This window comes from Myiozetetes cayanensis, unplaced genomic scaffold, assembly GCF_022539395.1.
Source record: "Myiozetetes cayanensis isolate MyiCay16 unplaced genomic scaffold, myiCay2020 scf19, whole genome shotgun sequence".
In the NCBI taxonomy this organism is placed as follows: Eukaryota; Metazoa; Chordata; class Aves; order Passeriformes; family Tyrannidae; genus Myiozetetes; species Myiozetetes cayanensis.
The window spans coordinates 1,644,136-1,661,096 of record NW_026087400.1 but is presented as its reverse complement, the minus strand read 5'-3'; the positions used below and the strand labels follow the sequence as shown (position 1 = coordinate 1,661,096).

General features: G+C 42.8%; 1 protein-coding gene across 2 annotated transcripts in view; it reads left to right on the top strand.

Moving 5' to 3' along the window:
* The window catches only part of STK4 (serine/threonine kinase 4), a 43,488-nt gene that overhangs the window by 8,660 nt on the left and 17,867 nt on the right, over positions 1 to 16,961 (top strand). Inside the window, exons 9-11 of one of the 2 annotated variants that reach the window (XM_050313701.1) lie at positions 56 to 109; positions 1,044 to 1,230; positions 14,356 to 14,513. In XM_050313701.1, coding sequence (XP_050169658.1) covers positions 56 to 109; positions 1,044 to 1,230; positions 14,356 to 14,513 — 399 coding nt within the window. The remainder of the gene's footprint in view (positions 1 to 55; positions 110 to 1,043; positions 1,231 to 14,355; positions 14,514 to 16,961) is intronic. The other variant, XM_050313702.1, reaches the window with a different exon arrangement.

The window sequence follows — 16,961 nt, the reverse complement described above, 5'->3', positions numbered from 1 at the left end:
TGTGATGCACTATGATATAAGTATGTTGTGTTGTTTTACTATTGTTGTGCTTTAGAACCTCCCTTATAGAAACTTTCTTCTCCACAAGAGCAACCGGCAGAAGCCTGAGGTGAGGGCATGGGAAGTGTTCAGGGGATTGCTGTGAATCGCAGTTCAGCTCTTTGTTTCAGTGGTTACAGCATGTAAATTTGGAAAGCATGTTGAAAGCTGTTTTTTGAGCCTCTGCCTGCTTCAGCCTGAACAAATGAAATGGGTAACACCAGGCACTGTATGCCAGCCCTGTTCAGGGTTAGACTCGAGCAGCATGGTCCACAGTGTCTGTGCTGAACACATTCTTCGTCTGGTTTTCCAGTCTAGGGCTGTGTATTTATTCTGTGTGGATGTAACTTTATTGGTCATGTTGCCATGATGTCGACTCTGCAAGTATTGTCCCTGCCCCGAGTATTGTCCCCACTCCCTTCTGCATTTGTGACTGGTCTGGGGTCACCTTGCTGAGGGATGGTGTCTGGGTAGCAGAGCTGAGTCGTCCCTGTCGGTCTGTGTGTTTTCCCAGAGCTCCTCTGCTCCATGTCTGCGAGCAGAAGAGCGTGTGCCACACACTCCTCAGGCTTAGACCTGTTGCTGTCATCAAATGGTGACTCCTCAGTGAACTGTAGCACTTGAGATAGTGGTTTGAGGTCAGCTCTTAGAACTGGCAGCATGAATAGAAACACTGATGACCAAACAAGTGTTGTAATCTACTTGTGCAGACACATCACCAGGTCAGAAATGAGAAAACGAGATACAACTTGCACTGAGGAGCTTCTGCTGGTTATTTTATCTGTTCTCTTATTTATCACACTGGCAGAAAACTATGAACACTTTTCATTACCTGTTTGGAGATGACAGGGAGAGAACTAAGTGCATAAACCAAATGTGGCTTTGTGTGTGTGTGTGTAAAAACCTCTGAATCAGTGAGGCTTGCCAGTGTCCTTGGATACAGACATTCCTCATGGGACTTCACCACCATGTGTAAAATATGTATTTATGGCATCTTTGTACAGGAGGAAGATGAAACCGATTCAGGCACCATGGTGAGGGCGAGTGGAGATGAAACTGGAACCATAAGAGCTGTGAACACCATGAGTGATGGAGCCAACACCATGATAGAACACGATGGCACCTTGGAGTCCCAGCTGGGTACAATGGTCATAAACACAGAAGAGGAAGAGGAGGAGGGCACCATGAAAAGTAAGAAAACATCTCTGACTTGTAGAATATTCCTTAAGATTTCATGTGGGCTGTTATATATATTCCCAGCCTGCTTTGATGTTTTTGGTAGCTTGTGCCTTTTGGTTGTAGGGGGCTGGAACTTTTAGGTCAATGCCCTCTGGCAGTAGAGAAACCTTTCAGGGTCCAAGTTTCATTCTTTTCAGTCTTGCACTTGGTATAGCTGATGAGTTGTGCACAATTTCCAGAAGTTTCTGTGCTGATTGAATAAGATCTGATTCTAGATGATTTCTAGGTGATTTTTTTTGTCAGTTCTTTCTTGCTTGGTTTGTATTTCTCACAGAATAAAGAGGAGGGGGACTCTAGCAGAGGGTTAATTCAAAAAGCACGTGCTGCTTTAGAAGATGATCTGGCTGTAACCTGGCATCTGAAAGCAGCAAGCCTCTTTCAGGACTGATGCATGCAATGAAGATTTATGAAATGGCAAATACCTTTCAGGTTTCAAGCTCAGCAGGACATGCAGTGGGAGGAGCTGGCATCTCTCTCGAGTGGTGTGTTTGTTAGTGTTACTCTAATCACTGAGGAGAACTGAATGAGCTGTGTGTTGCTGTTTGAGACATTTCAAGTTATGCCCTAAAATAGGAGAGCTTACTAAAGCTACAAACCTTGTCTTAGGATGTAAGATTTAACATGATGTGACTGATAGTCTGTGGAAGACCTTACAGCTTGAGCTGGAAAAGAGTTGAAAATGTTTCTTTGGTTAAAGAAATGGCAGAGAGAGCCTTCCTGGAAAAGTATGACTAGAAGAAGAGGAATCTCTTCTGAATTTTGGTTTCTCATAGAAATCCATTCACACAGGTTTGTTAGCCTCCCAGTCCTGAGGCAGAGTAGTCAGGGATGACTCAGCTGGCCAGCATGAATGTTTGCTTAAGGACCGAGGAAAGTGCTGAGCAGGTGCTCAGAAGCACTAAAATATGACCATCACAGGCAAGGCTTGTTCTTTTGTCTCTTGCTCTGCTACCAAAGACTTCCTTGGCAGTCTGATTTTGGACCTTTAGCTCTAGTGATAGGGGAAAAAATTCTCAACAGGAGTTTGGAGAAATCCTTTCCTCAGGAATTTCTGTGTTGAAAGCTTCTTCCCTGTGGGGGCCCTCTGATACTGGATTCAAGAGTGAAATTTCAGCAGAATTCCTTTAAAGAGTTTTCCAGACTCTGGCAAATATTGATTCATCACATTAAACCCCAGAGGTGTCAGCCCGTGTGGCAGCTTGTGGCCACAAAGGCAGCGGGGTAATGCTGTCAGGGGCTGTGGAACAAGGTCAGTCTAGCAAGGAGATGGATGGATGGATGAATGCTTAGAGTAGCTGAACTGTCATCCCAAGAAAGGGACATTTGAACAGTATTAAGTAAACCCGGTGAAGCTGCAGTTTCTTTACAAGCAGCCAGCACTGTTATTTTCTCCTCATCAGTGGGTATTGTTCCGTTTCATGGCTCGCAGTCTTGCAGGTTTTGCTGTCTGCACTGGCTGCCAGCACTGTGTAAATAAAGTGTCTCTGAGTTTATCTCCCTGTGTTTGACACGTGCTTATCTTCCTAAGACTGCAGGGCTTGTAACTCAAAAGCACCTGACGCTGTCTGTGAAGTACAGAGCTCGGAGGAGACGCCTTTGATAGTATCTCTTGCAAGGACATGCTCTGGTTCTGAGCAGAATCAGTTATGAGGATGTAGCAATTCCTTTACTTCAGGGTCGTCTCTAACCTCAAGAGGGAGCTCCACAACAAGCTCCCACACCTCGAGATCTCCGTGACTGGAGTTTTTATTTTAAACCCTATTTGGACTTCAGGCTTCTTAAAACCACCCTGTTCCTCAGCTGCTGCCGTGTAACACATCCAGGGCTGGGTGTGTGGGCAGAGGGGCTTGAGCAGCTGGAGGGAGCGTTTGGAGGTCCTGGGTGCGGGTGGTGACCGACACAGGGACCACTTCCATGTCCATGGGCTTCACAGGGCAGTGTCTGATAAACCCCAGCTGCCCTCAGCGCTCTCTGCTCCAGGTTCTGCTGCATTTTAATAACTTGTAGCTTGATTCCAGGAAATCTGATTTAATGAAAGTGGTCTTTAACACCTCATTCTCCCCCTTCCTTGGTAGTATAACTCTGAAATGCTGGCTGCTGCACAGAGCAGCTCTCTTTGTTTTTGGGATGCACTGCTAGGCAGTGTCTCTGAGCAGCTTGCCCTTTGTGAGAATTGCCTATAGCTCCATTTTTCAGCTTTCCATTTCCATATTCATAACGTTCAGTTAAATGGATTTAGCCCTAAAGCTCATCAGCCTGCTGCAGAACCCTCTGCAGCAAATTCTTTCTGTAATCTTAAACATAAATGTAATAACACTGTTTGGAAACCACTGAGTTTGAAGAAGCTTTATTGATGCATATTTTTTAAAGACATCTATATTTTCTTTTGGCAGCTTATGTTATGACTCACAATAGAGCCTATTTTAAGTCAATAAAAAACTTCTGATTGATGGCATTAGTAGGAGAATTTAGCTTCCCTAGGTATCTTGGGCTGTTCAACTGCAGGTTTCTGAGTTTGTGTTCTAAGCCCTTCCTTCTAATTAAAAAAACGTAAATCTGTCTCTGAACTAGTTGTTTGTTTGGTTGTATTTCTTTTTACCGTAAAAAGTGTTTAGAGCGTCGTATTTCAATGTTTTACAAATAGGATTGTTTTAGAAATCTCTAGCAAACAACTTCCAACAGCCTTGAAAGTGCAAACAACTTTTAGTAGACTTCAAAGTGATTCTTGCATAAATCAATCTGTGACTTCTAAGGCTCAGAGGAAAAGCGTTCTTAAATTCCCCTCTTTCCCCATCGCAGGGGAAGTTTTGGTTTGCAGTCGATTGAGCCGTAATTGTGTTTGCCTAAATTCTTTCATTTGCTTGGCTTTGTTCTGGGCACTCAATATAAATACTCGGGCAGCATTAAAAATGTCACAGTGACATTTCTGTGACGCGCTTTGAAAGCACTCAAGTGATTGCCTGGAACCGCAGATCCTAAATCGTGCCGCGACACATTTTAGTTCTGAATCGATGGCCAGCAGATTAGTTATGGATTGCAGTTAAACTATTCCAGGAAGACTTTCAGTGTAGCTGAAGAACTACAGACGAGCAGTGATTTGTGATAACAGGCGTTTCCATCGCGCTCCAGAGCTGGAATAACCGTTAATATGTCTGGAATCATCTTCTTTAAGTTTTTCCTGAGAGAGAATGTATAATATTAGTAAACAGTGCTGCATTTTGTGCTCTTTATGCTTTTTCTAGTTTATTTCCTGGAGGTCTTTAGGTAGGGGAAGCTTGGCATGAGTTCATCTCTTCGGTTTAAAGAGTGGAACGTAACTTTATAATAAAGCAGATAAACATGTTGCTTTCCTTGGACACTGCAATATGATCAGATCCAAGCAAAATAGGATCTAGTACTATAGTCTGTCCTATTTTCTGTATTAAAGTGCCTCTTGCTTGTTTAAGCATGAAATAAAATGACATTGGAGAATGTAGAACTGCCAGCAGTGCTGTGAGTTGGGCTGTCTGGTTTTCGGGTGGAGATGAACGAGGGATCTGGAGATGATGGAAGGATTGTGGGTGTGGGGTTTCTGTTCAGTGCAGCAGCTGGTGCAGAGGTGGACCAGAAGCTTTCACAGCCCTGTTGTCTCTACCTTGATAACGTAATGTGCAGGTAATAGTTTGTGAGTGTTTAAAATAATTTCTAGGCTTCATTCTTACAACACAGATTGGCTGGTTTGAGTTTTGTTATGTTTTTACCATGCCCACACTACTAAGCATGGTTGTGTCTTTTTAAGAAAGTATTTCCCCTTCTGAGGGGAAATTGGGTTTCATTAGCAAATTAAATGAGCTAAGAGGCAAACTTAGCAATTTCCTATTAGAAAAATGATTCAGAGTAAGCTTGTTAGTCTTGGTGGCTTTGTGAGACAGCCAGTGGGTGACACTTAAACCTAAGCCAGAGAAACATTACTGCCAAGACTCAGGAAACAGTTTTTCCCCACAAATTAAACTGAGATTTTTCATGTAAAGCAATGACTGTAAAAGCTGTAACGTGAGCAGCAGACTGAGCATGGGTGGCAGAAGGTTTATGCAATTGCATTAATACTGTAATTGAGTAAAGTGTTCTGGTGTGTAGCTGAGGTGGCTGTAGATGCTGTAATATCATTAGTTGTCCAGACAAGTGCAGTTGCATGTTATCCAAACTGCTGATGCAGGGCCTGCAGAGAGCAGCTCCTCGGCTGGGCAGGATTTACATCAGGTGTACGTCAAAGGCACTGGCTGTGTTTTGCCTCTGACTTTCTCTGTAGACAATAACTCTTTGCAGCAGCTTCCCACTACTTAATGTTATTAATGTCCAGTGGTACAGTTCTGTGTTTAAAGTAAATTGGTCCATTTAGGCATAATTGGACCATAAAACACTCCTAGCATTATGCATTTAAATAACATGCTGCTTATAGAAACTCCTGCATTGATTAAATCGCTCTCAAACTGAAAGAATCATCATACTGCCACTCTTGAGTTGTGGAGAACACAAATCTTCACAGATGAGTCTTGCAGCTCTGTTACTTTTTTGACTTTTAATAGCAGCCTTGCTGACAAACTTGACATAAACGGTGGCCTGCAGGGTTTGTTGCAGAGTGTTGAGCTGGGTGGACATGCAGACAGCATTTTTGAGCAATGCTGTTGGGTTTTTGTTTGAGTACTGGTAGGCAGCTGGCCCTGGTAATTGAAATAGTGTCTCAGATTGAAGCATGAAGAGAATTAAAGTCCAGGGTCTAAGTGGGATGTTTGTCCACCTTTGGTTTGCCTGCATAATTGACAGAGCTTTAACACTGAGACAAAGTTAATCATCTGTTAATTTTTATATTTTCAGAGACACTGACATTGGGGGAAGGATGTATGTGTTTAACAGCTATTTTTACTGTTTCTAACACTTTGTTGTTGAGCACTCCTGTGTTTGTGATGATGGGGCATAGATAGAAAGTGGGGGGGTATTTTTTTTTTTTTCTGGACAGAAACATTGTCTTAGAGAAGATGGGAAGTGGGAAATGTGACTTACAGAGTCCATGCAGGGAGCAGTGTGCTTCAGGAGACCCAGCCAAGAGGCAGAGGAGTAGTAAATCACTTAGTAAGTACATCTCTGTCCCATACATTTGCACATACAGGGAAATATAACCTACCTGTCTCTTCTAAGAATAAACTCACTCCCTGCTGGATCAAAGTAAACCCTGGAGAAAGCTTCCCTCCTGAGCAGGAGTAGGGAAAACTGTAAAATCTGAAATTCCTTCGTTGCAGAAGTTCCAAACCAAATTTGTTTTTACCAGCAGATTTTCAAGCTTCGGGGGAAGGGGGAGTGAAATGTTCACTGCAATGTTGTTTTCTGTTCTCTCTAGATAAGCAAATGAGTTTCTGGATTATGAATAGAGAGGAAGTTAGGAAGTGCTCACTTGGTTCTGTGGCATCTGGGGAGCCTGAGCTGTTACCCACAGGTGCTCTGGACCTCCTGTTGGTAGGGTTGTTTCACATCAGGATTCATCAGAACCTGAGCCAGATGATGCAGAGTGTGAAATGTTCACTTCTTCATTGATGCACCTTCACATTTCACTGCCTGTCACACACTGTGGTTGCTGGACTGAATTAACAATTCAGGCTAATGAGGTGAAAGACATAAGGTGTCCTCTGAGCTTTTGTGATGGAGGAGGGAAGCTGCTATATATTTATAATTGTGTCTGAGGTTTTATGTAAAAGAGATCCCAAAGGAGGTAACCTGGTCTTAAAGAGTTTTTATTGCTCTGAGGATTTCCTCCCCTTTTTCTGAAAGGCTCACAACTGTATGTGCTACAGCTTTGGATGAGTGTTGGTGCTCTTCTTCTTAATGACTGTCATATCTTATTTGTTAAGAGATTTAGGATACCTAATGTTGATTTTTATGGCCATTTAGGAATTTCTTCTTAACAGCAGAACCTGTCAGGAATGCTCTGATTTGATTTAGTTTGAGATAGACCATAATTATGGGGAGACTTGTCCTCATAAGCTTCAGGAGATAGGAAGTGTTATGTGGTCTGCTTTTAATGTGAGGAAATCTCAGCTTCTCTTGCCACGGGGTGAACTTATTAATGATGGAGCAGTTTTTGCTCTGGTTGAATAATTTGACATCTCTCTGCTCTGCTGCTCAGAAGGACTCAGTCCTGTTCATGCTGTACAAATTATGCTGCCCAGCTGCTAAAGTTCATCTGTGATCTCTGAGAAATAGCCCAGAGCAAATAACGCACTGATTCCATTTGAAATTTAATATTAATGAAGTGTTGCTTGCACATAATCATCAGGCACTGTTTTGTGCCTCCTAAATATGTATTTTCAGTGTTAGTTACATAATTGAATCTAAAGCAGACAGCAACTTACTGAGACTGCTGAGGTCTAAGGCTGTTATGTGAGATGTCAGTGGACGATCTGTGCTTATTTAGACCACCAAAATGAAAGATGACAATGGATATGAGAATTTAAAACAAAATAAATTTAAGGCAAGGAGGGAAGGTGTAGTGGGTGGTGGTGTGAATGCTGAAAAGCTGAGCCTTAAGAGCAGGTGAATAGGCACTGGTTACCCATGAACTTCTGACTGGAAATGAGAGGGTTTAGAACTCGGAGAGCAGCAGGGCTGTCAACAGCGAGGACAAAGCAAACCAATTGCTTCACAATAGATCCTGATCCCTCTGTGAAAGGGACTGTATAAGCCTCTATACAATAGCAGAAGACAGTGCTACTTGTCCCAGGGGATCCTTTCTGTCAGTGTGTCTGAATAAAGGCAGTGATGGCTCTGCTTCCTTCAGAGTGCTCTTCCCTGCCTCTGCAGAGCTGCTTTGAGCTCCTGCTCACAGGGGTGCAGCTTCCTGAGCACCAGTCAACTTAAACATTTTTTGTTTGGTTGCTCCTGATGCCCCATTGTCACCCACACAAATATTCTCCACAGCTGGGGCCAGTTGTCTTTCTAAAGATTGCAGTGAAATCTTGACAAATCACGCTTTATTTTGGTATTGCTAATGTAGTAATTGATCACTTCATTGCTACTGATTCACATTATCTTAGTAAATTAATTTGTAGCATGATCTCCTGCCTGTTCCCAGCTATAACTGCAGCTGGGATTTTTTGTGATATAGGGAGGAAATCTATCATTGTGGCTTCGAGAATAGGTATTTAAATATTAACTGCATAAACTGACTTGAGTAAAGAGCACACAAAATGTGTTCCTTAGGTTATCTTTCTCATGGCAAGCTTTGTGACTCTAGAATATTCACCCTAGGTAGATGATAGCAATCCCTTTCGAGAGGAAAGAATAATAAAACAAGGATTCTTCTGATGTCAAGTCTGAGTAGAGAAGAATAATTTTAGAGAAAAGCAGGAATTTTAGTTTCATTACTCAGCAAGCCTGTTCAGATAGATAGAAGGACTTTGTAAATCCCACTTTCTTTCTGAAGGCGTCCTTTGAAGCTCATAAGCTTCTGAAAATTTTCGATTGTGAGAGCTAATTTGACAAAATCAACGAAATGAGTCCTTTGATTTCTGGGACTAGATGATAGTGAATGATCTGGTTTCAGGGATATTCTTTACTGCTGGGAATAAAAAGTAAATCTCTTGCTGGTTTGATTGACTGGGCTGTTTCTTCTTTATCAGTGTGCTTTCTCTGCAGCATCATATGGAAAGGCAAATGGCTTGGAGGCTGCTCTGCACACCTTTGTCATCTTTAGCTCGATGTGAGGAGGTCTGTATGCTGCAGTCAGCCACTAAAACTCACCTCTTCCATTCCCTCCACTATTCAGAAAGGTCACATTTTTTGGAAAGGAGCAGGCTGTTGTTCAGGTCTTTCCTTACACCCTGCCCTTGCTGTAACCTGGCAGAGGAGAGGATCCAGTGCTGGCTGTTGCTGATGTCGCCTCGCTGGCTTCCTGCAGAGCCCTGCCTGTACCTGTCAGTTGTCTTTTGGCTTGTCTGGGCTGTTTGTGCTTTGGGTAAGGGCTGTCTCAGCTTGCACAGCACCATGAGCAGTTGGGCTTTGCTTTCCAGTGCTGAAGGAGTAACACTGTTAGTGAAATCATAGCAAGCTTAGCATGGTATTCCTTCAGAAATCAAAACCTACATAGGTATTTGTTGTGCACAACTTAGGGCATTCTTTGGACCCACTAGCTTCACTCCTTCTGCTGTTCTCACAACAGTACTGATGTTTTTATACTTTCTGAACGTGACTTTGTACCAGGCAGCACTTGTGGGTTTTCCATGGAGGGCTTCTGTTCTTCACAGGACGGGCTGAGCTCTCGGAGGCCCTCCCAGTGCCTGTGGCTCTGCACAGCTCCCCTGAACCTGCAATTCTGCAGTCGGCTGGACCAGCCCCAACAGGGCTGTGGTGTTCCATTTGTGTAATTAATATAGCTCCTAAAAGATGACTGCGTATCTAAATGATGGGCCGTTAATGGCTCCAGGGAGCTCTCGTGGCTCGTCCTTATAAAGCAACTCTTTAGATTCCAAAATAGATGCACAGTGAAGCCTTTCTTGTCACCACAGGGTGACCTTCTCATAAAAGGCTCTTCTCTGCCACAGTTGTGATCTCACTTGCTGTCAAATGTTCATATTTTAGTCTAACCCTATAAAATTAGTAAGTTAAATGCTTTTTGGCACAGGCTCGTTTGGTGCGGTGTCATCTTTTCAGCAGCATCTGCTTCTGCAAATAGCAGTGATCGATTTTTGTCTTCAGCTGCCTGTTACCAAAATTTTAAAGATATAGCGGTGTGACTCTTGTGTTGAATTAATAGCAGATCATCTTTGGGAAGATGACACTGCTGTTAAGTGCTCAGATTGACAGAAAGAATTTCAGTCGTGCTGGGATGATAATTGATTTGGTGTAATGTCTTTCTGTCTCCGGGAACGGTTCTGTTGGTCTTACTGCATATGCACCCCTACTGAGATCAGAGCAGCAACTAAAATTTCAGATATCTTAGATCTGTATTTCTATTCCAGCCACTTCTCCTTTTATATTATCTTTCCTTTCCCATTTTTTGTCAGTTAGCAATCTCTATTTTATATCACTTTAAAAAAACAAAGCGCCACTGAGTGAAGACGCAGTGCTACATGTTGATGCATAGAAATGTGCCCAAATTGGTGACAAAACGCTCTGAAATTGGTGGCTGAATGTTGTTTGTGTTGGCAAGGCCTAAGGTGACTGCAGGGCTAGGGGTGTCTGACAGTGGTGTGTGAAGAGCATGAGCTGCGAGGTGCTGGTCTGGGCAGGGACCTCTGGAGATCATTCAGGCTGAGTCCCTGTGTGATGGCTGGGGCAAGTGCAATGCCAGCTCTGCTTGCTCAAGGCCTTGCACAGTCACTCCAGCCCCACTCTGTTGCACAACCATCCCTGTTGTGACACTTTCTTCCCCGTGTTCAGCCAAGCTGCTCTTCCTGCAGTTAGCACCGTTCCTCTCATGCTTTTCCTGGGGGGAGCGAGGAGGTCACGCAGCAAACTCATTGCCTTGCACTTGAGGAGGGCAGGTTTTGGCCTCTTCAGGGATCAGCTCGGTAGTGTTCCATGGGATAAAGTCCTGGAGGGAAAAGGGGCCCCAGAAAGCTGGTTAATATCCAAGGATCACATCTTCCAAGCTCAGGAGCAGTGCATCCCAACAAAGGGGAAGTCAGGCAGAAATGCTTGTGTGGGTGAACAAGGGACTCCTGGACAAACTCAAACAAACACAAAAAGGAAGCCTAGAAAGGTCAGAAGCAAGGACAGGTAGCCTGGGAGAAATACGGAGAGATTGAGCAGACAGGAATCTGGGGAAGCTAAAACCCTGATAGAAATAAGTATGGCCAGGGACATCAAGGGCAGCAAGAAAAACATCTGTAGGTACATAATTTTCCCTTTTCTTCCATTTATCTCTGACAGCACCAAGTTGACACTCTGGAGGGGAGGGATGCCATCCAGAGGGTCCTTGACAGGCTGGTGAGGTGGGACTGTGCAAATCTCAAGAAGTTCAACAAGGCCAAATGCAAATATTGCAGTTCTTGTTAAAACACAAGATGTGGGGAAATGAGCACGATTGTTTTAACTGACACTCTGAATTAAGCTCTCTTTTGAGTGAACAGTCTTTGAGAAAATAAAAAGAAAGCACTGAATAAGCCAATATCATTAGAGTGAAACATTTGCTTTCAAAGCCACCTGTGCTACAAACAATAGTTTTCAAAACAGAGAGTACAATCATGATTTAGATTTTCATTTTTTCCCCCCTAGGAAGTCTGAATTACCAAGACCCAGACTGGCTGCCAGTGAGCTGTGTATAGATTAGCCTGGGTAGTTATGAACTCCTGTATTTCTACAAAATTAGTTGGTGGTAAACGTTGCCGTGATTGTCCATAATAACTTAACCTCCTGCTTCAAACAGGCTGAGCTGCAGCAGAGTACAAGGGGTGTGTTTACTTCATTCTAAATAAATGTTTTATCACTCAGCAGTAATTGGATTGTGATTGTATTACAGTAATTATTCCCAACAGCAGATCTGCTCTCCGCTTCCCTGCCTGACCTTCACGCTGCTGGTCTCAAGGTGTCCTTCTTGATCTAATTCTCTCCGATGAGTTTTTTGGTTTTGTTTTTTTTTTTTAGAAAAGGGGAAACTGCTGCCAGGGGTGGAATAAATTGTCTCTGCTCCACTTGTCATGGTGCAAAAGTATCAGCACTTCAGTTCATGCCTGAGCTTTTAGCTGACCCTGGAGAGGCAGCGCCATGCAGGGCTTTTTCAAAATGCATCGTGACATTTCACGTTCAGTGTAGAACCACACTTCTCTCAGTATCACAACCCAGATATCCTGCCAAGATTTCTCATACTTTGCAGAAATTTGTTCTGTATTTAACGTGTCTATGGACAAATAATTTCCTAAAGTATCTCGGAGCGGACCAAGGAATTCATCTGCTTGTCTGAGGATCAGACAGCATCTGCCAGGGAACTTCTGGATCACTGGATGGCAATTTTATGTGCAAGAGTAATATTCAGTGATTAAATCTTAATGGCTTTCCAGAGTAGCTAATATTTTTTCAAGAGGAAAGCACTGCTGAGTATCCTTAGAGAGGACTGCCTTGTCACAGCCTGCCTTCTGTACAGACTCCTGTAGGAGAGAGCATTACACAGACCCCACCAACCCATCACAGAACATCCCCTGTGTGTTTGTCTGAAGCTCTAAAATTTGGTTGATTGCCTGCCTGACAGATTATATTTATTTCAAACTTATGGCATTCAGCAGTGAACTTATTTCCCCAGTCCAGAACCAGGCTATCGTGATGCTGTTCTCTGTTAACTCTAGTCCTGATCCTGCTTTCTGAAAATGGTGGTTTCTGCACCACCTACGACACATGTTTCAAGTATGAGTAACCTATTGCAGTGTCTAGAGAACCTTGTCTTAGCAGAATAAAACCATTTCCTGGGTTTCAGTGCTTGCTTCCACGGTGCTCCCAGGTTCTGGTGGAGCATTTTATCACCAAGAGCAGTGCAGTGGCATTAAGCTGTGAGCAGCCTTTAGCTGTGTTTGCAGCTGTCATGGCCTTGTGTTGCAGCCCTGTTAAAGCATGTTTGCTGTGCAAGACAGCTTCTTCCTTTGGATTGGGACTCTTCACAAGATATTAGCAGTGCTGCAACTCACAGGACTGGCCAGTTTGCCACTGGTTGCACTAGTGAAGAAATCTTCCTTTGGAGATAACTGAAAGCCTTTTGATCTTGACTTGCTGTGAAGTTAAATGTCATGTTTTCTCCCTGTGTTGGGGGTTTTTTGCTGTCTGTGCTGGAAATCGGTATTTCCATCCTCTCATGTTTCATCACTTCCTTCCCTCTTGTGCTGCCTCCACTCCACAGCTGGAGCCACCTCTGCTTTCTCCACACAGCCCTGGGACCTACTCTGCTCTGGGACTTGTGACCCTGCAGTGATGGAAGCCTGTTTGCTGCATGGATTGCTAGCTTTATTTGTATGCAGTGGTTCTTGAATCACATGAGCAGGGTACTGGATGGTGTAAGGGCTAAAGGAAGAAGGATAAAGTGCTCATATCCCTAATCCCACTAGCTCCCCAACCTACCTGTGCACCCTGTGAGAATGTGGTTTTGTTAGTTCTTCATGAGCATTCTCCCTTCTCTTTTAACTCCTGCTTGTTGTAAAGAATAATTTAGGCAAATGAGAACAATGTCAGTTGTGCTCAAGCCACGTGTTCTTGGCCACATCCTTGCTTCTCCCGTCAGGATGGGTGACCTCTTTGAGAATGGTGCTCGGGAGGCTTGTGAGACCTGCTTTTAAAAGTCAAAGTATTCATGTCTACAGGGTTATTTTGACTTTTCTCTCTCTGTTTGTACTCTTACTTGTTTCTTATTACCCCAAGTTTCTTAAATACAGCCTAGAATTGAGAGGTTAAACTATATATATGGCTTACTTGAGTAATCCACTAGGAAAGTGGATTCAGAATAATTAATTTATGAAAAGAAAACTAGAGCATAAAAGCTGAAAACTTACTATTTATAAAAAGAAGAAAAGAAGTTTTGTCAGCTAATTAAGCCTTTCTACACAAACAATGTGGAACTTGACCACTTCTACCCAAGGCAAGTTATGTGGTGTTTATAAGGTATTTGTGGTCTTGGAAAGCCTCATTTTTGTTCATGAATATAAAGGTGAGTTTCTGCCTGTAAAACAGCACAGTTTGGTTTTTGAACGTGGCTGGTTTTTGCAGTGCATGGAGCCTGGCTGGGATGAAGGAGCCCAGCCTGTCTCGTGGGCAGCAGTTCAGTTCAGCACTCGGTTACCTGGCAGTGTGCTGTGATGATGGATTGCAGGTCTAGAGGCCAAGGCCTCCAGCATTGCAATCTCTTGTGTGCTGGGCTTTCAGCTTCCCTTCTCCAGTTTTCCCACTGTACAGTCAGTTTTATGATTGAAAAGCTGCTGGAAAATAGTATTTTAGCAAGTACTTCAGCAGTCCTGTGTGATTTAGCGTGTGCTAAAAAAATTAAATCACTTTTGGGCGTGATGTAGGGCTGTATAACCAAAACTGTATTTTTCAAAACAACTCTTTTATTGTTATGTTTCATATTTCCAGGGAGGGATGAAACCATGCAGCCAGCCAAACCATCATTCCTGGAATATTTTGAGCAGAAGGAGAAGGAGAATCAAATCAATAGCTTTGGGAAGAATGTGTCTGGCCAGACAAAAAATTCATCTGATTGGAAAGTACCACAGGATGGAGACTACGAATTTGTAAGTCTATACTTTGAAATTCAATCAGTGTGACAATCTTTTAAGAATTTTTAGTCAGAGCTGCTGTAAGATTATTTCTTGTTTTGACAGACTAATGGAAACTTGAGGAGATTCTAATGGCTAATGCATTTGGATGGGGCATTTTGAAAAACTCGTTTTCTTTAGGTATTTCTCAGTAATCATAACCAGTCATTGTCTCTCTACTTCCCTTGGTTAAAAGCAAACAAAACGAACAAAACTGCCTGAGGACTTGAGGGTACAAGCTGTCTTGCTTTACTTCCCCATTATGCATTTAAAATTAAAAAAAAAAAAAAATCCAGATGGTAGTTGGAAAATGCAAATCCTCAGTGTGTAATGCCTGACAACAGTGTTGGAACCATTGAATTCCCTCGTTTTTCTCAAGCTGTGGCACTGGGTTTTGTTTTAATAGATGAACATCAAACTGGTCTTTAATTTCTCTTTCAAATCCTTAATTTTTCAATCTCCCTGACAGAATTTTTGTGAACTTTTCAGAAGTCCTCACGCTGCCTGTGTGTCGCAGGGTCTGGGCCAAACACAGTTCCAGTCAACTCAGATGCTTCATTTATCTCACTCACCTTACCTGCTGCACCTTAATCTAATGATAAATAATTGTTTCTCAGTGTGTGGTATCTCCCAGGAAAGATGGGCTGGTTTGGAGGGTCTTTAGAAGTCTTTTGTTGTCTGCAGAAGGTGGCCCAAGGGGAAACTTGCTGTAATTACTTTACTTTCTGATGTGGTTGATAACAGGTTTAGCAGTGTATTTCCACGGAGGGTGATGTGTTATTATTGTTCCACCGTGCACCCTGGGAGCTGTGGGTGCAGGGTACATCCAGGGAGCACGGATAGCCACGAGGAAGGGTCGGTGCCACCCCAGCAAACGGGACCTGCAAATATTTTTAGAACATGCAAAGCAGTTACTTGGCACACGTGACCCTGCTTACTGATTTCCATTAGTACTGCAGCATTGACATGTGCTGGAAGCAATAAAAGTGAGCAATAAATTGGCCTTTGGGTCACCTTCCTTGTAATAATTTGTAGAAATCTCACTTCCCAGCTGTATGCATTTCTCTAGTTCAGTTGCATACGAATACACCAACCTGCCTTGCATGTAAATTTTGGAACAGAGCTACTTTATTTTCTGTAGGATAAGAAAATAGCTTGAAAGCAAATTACTTGAAAATTACTTAGCAAATAATGTGGGTGTTTGCATAGCCCTTATCTGAGGGTTTGTAGCAGCGAGCTCACGGTGTGTAATTGTATTCAAAGACTTAAAATCGTGTATTTTTTCCCATTTGCCCAAAAACTGATCAGTTTGATAGCTAGCTGTGGGTAAAAGTCATTTTGATTTATATATTTGATTTGTTAATTGAAATTGCAATGAGCATTGTGGAATAAGAAGAAAATGCATTCACTGGGTGTACCCAGTACATCTGTCCCAGACCTGCCTGCAGCTGTAACTTCTGCATTGTCAAAACAGGCAGGTTTGAGCAGCCTTTTTTTATAGAGTTTGCAGGTTTCCAAGTAGAGATGAGATCAGTGAGATGCTGGGTAAATACCAGTTCCTCTGGGCCTTAAGAAGTGATTGAAATATTGTTGCTTTGTGCTGCTGGAGACTAGATAAATGTGCCTTCTCTTCTGTATTCCTCTCCCTCCTATGTGAGTAGCACCTGGAGTCTCCTCTCCTCCAAAAAAAAAAAAAGGGGGGCAATATTAAATTACAAAAGATTTTTTTTTCTCTTTTTCCCTGTGGCAAAACCATTTGACCTTTTCTTGACTAACATTGTTCCTCTGAAGCAGGCAAATAAGACACTATTTATATCACAATGGCGATGTCACGTTGGATAAGGGTTAGATTGAGTCAACCCCGTCCACTGCAGAGCTGGTGAACTCCATTCCTCCCAAATGTGATGCTCTGGCTGTGTCCTAGTTGTGGTCAGAGATGGCACTAACCCAGAGTATTTCCAGCCTTGGATTTCTGAGGTAGAAGTTGTTATTAACTGATTAGTCAATGCCTGATGCTGTTCATGTTTATCCCCACTCAGGCTTGAACAAGGATCTCTAAAGGTTTAAGCCCTGCTTGATTGCAGACAATGTTTTCAACAACATTGTGATTTATTTAACATGGGGTGGAATACTAATTGTGGGCAAAAATGCTTGCTTTTAGGTAAAATATAATAAACTCTTAACAGGAGACTGCTGCAGGGGTAGGCTGTTAATGGGCAGGCTGCATTGTATGGAGAATTCCTAATTGCCATAATCAGATCTCGGAATTTTTGTAGTTGAATTTAATTTTGCCAGTGAACATTAGTCACATGCTGTTGCACAGACTTAATAATGCTAGAAGATTTGTTTAGACAATGTCCTACCTTTTTTCACTTTAGTATTTCAGTAGTACTGTAACATAAGGGAAAATTAGTTGTGCAGTGT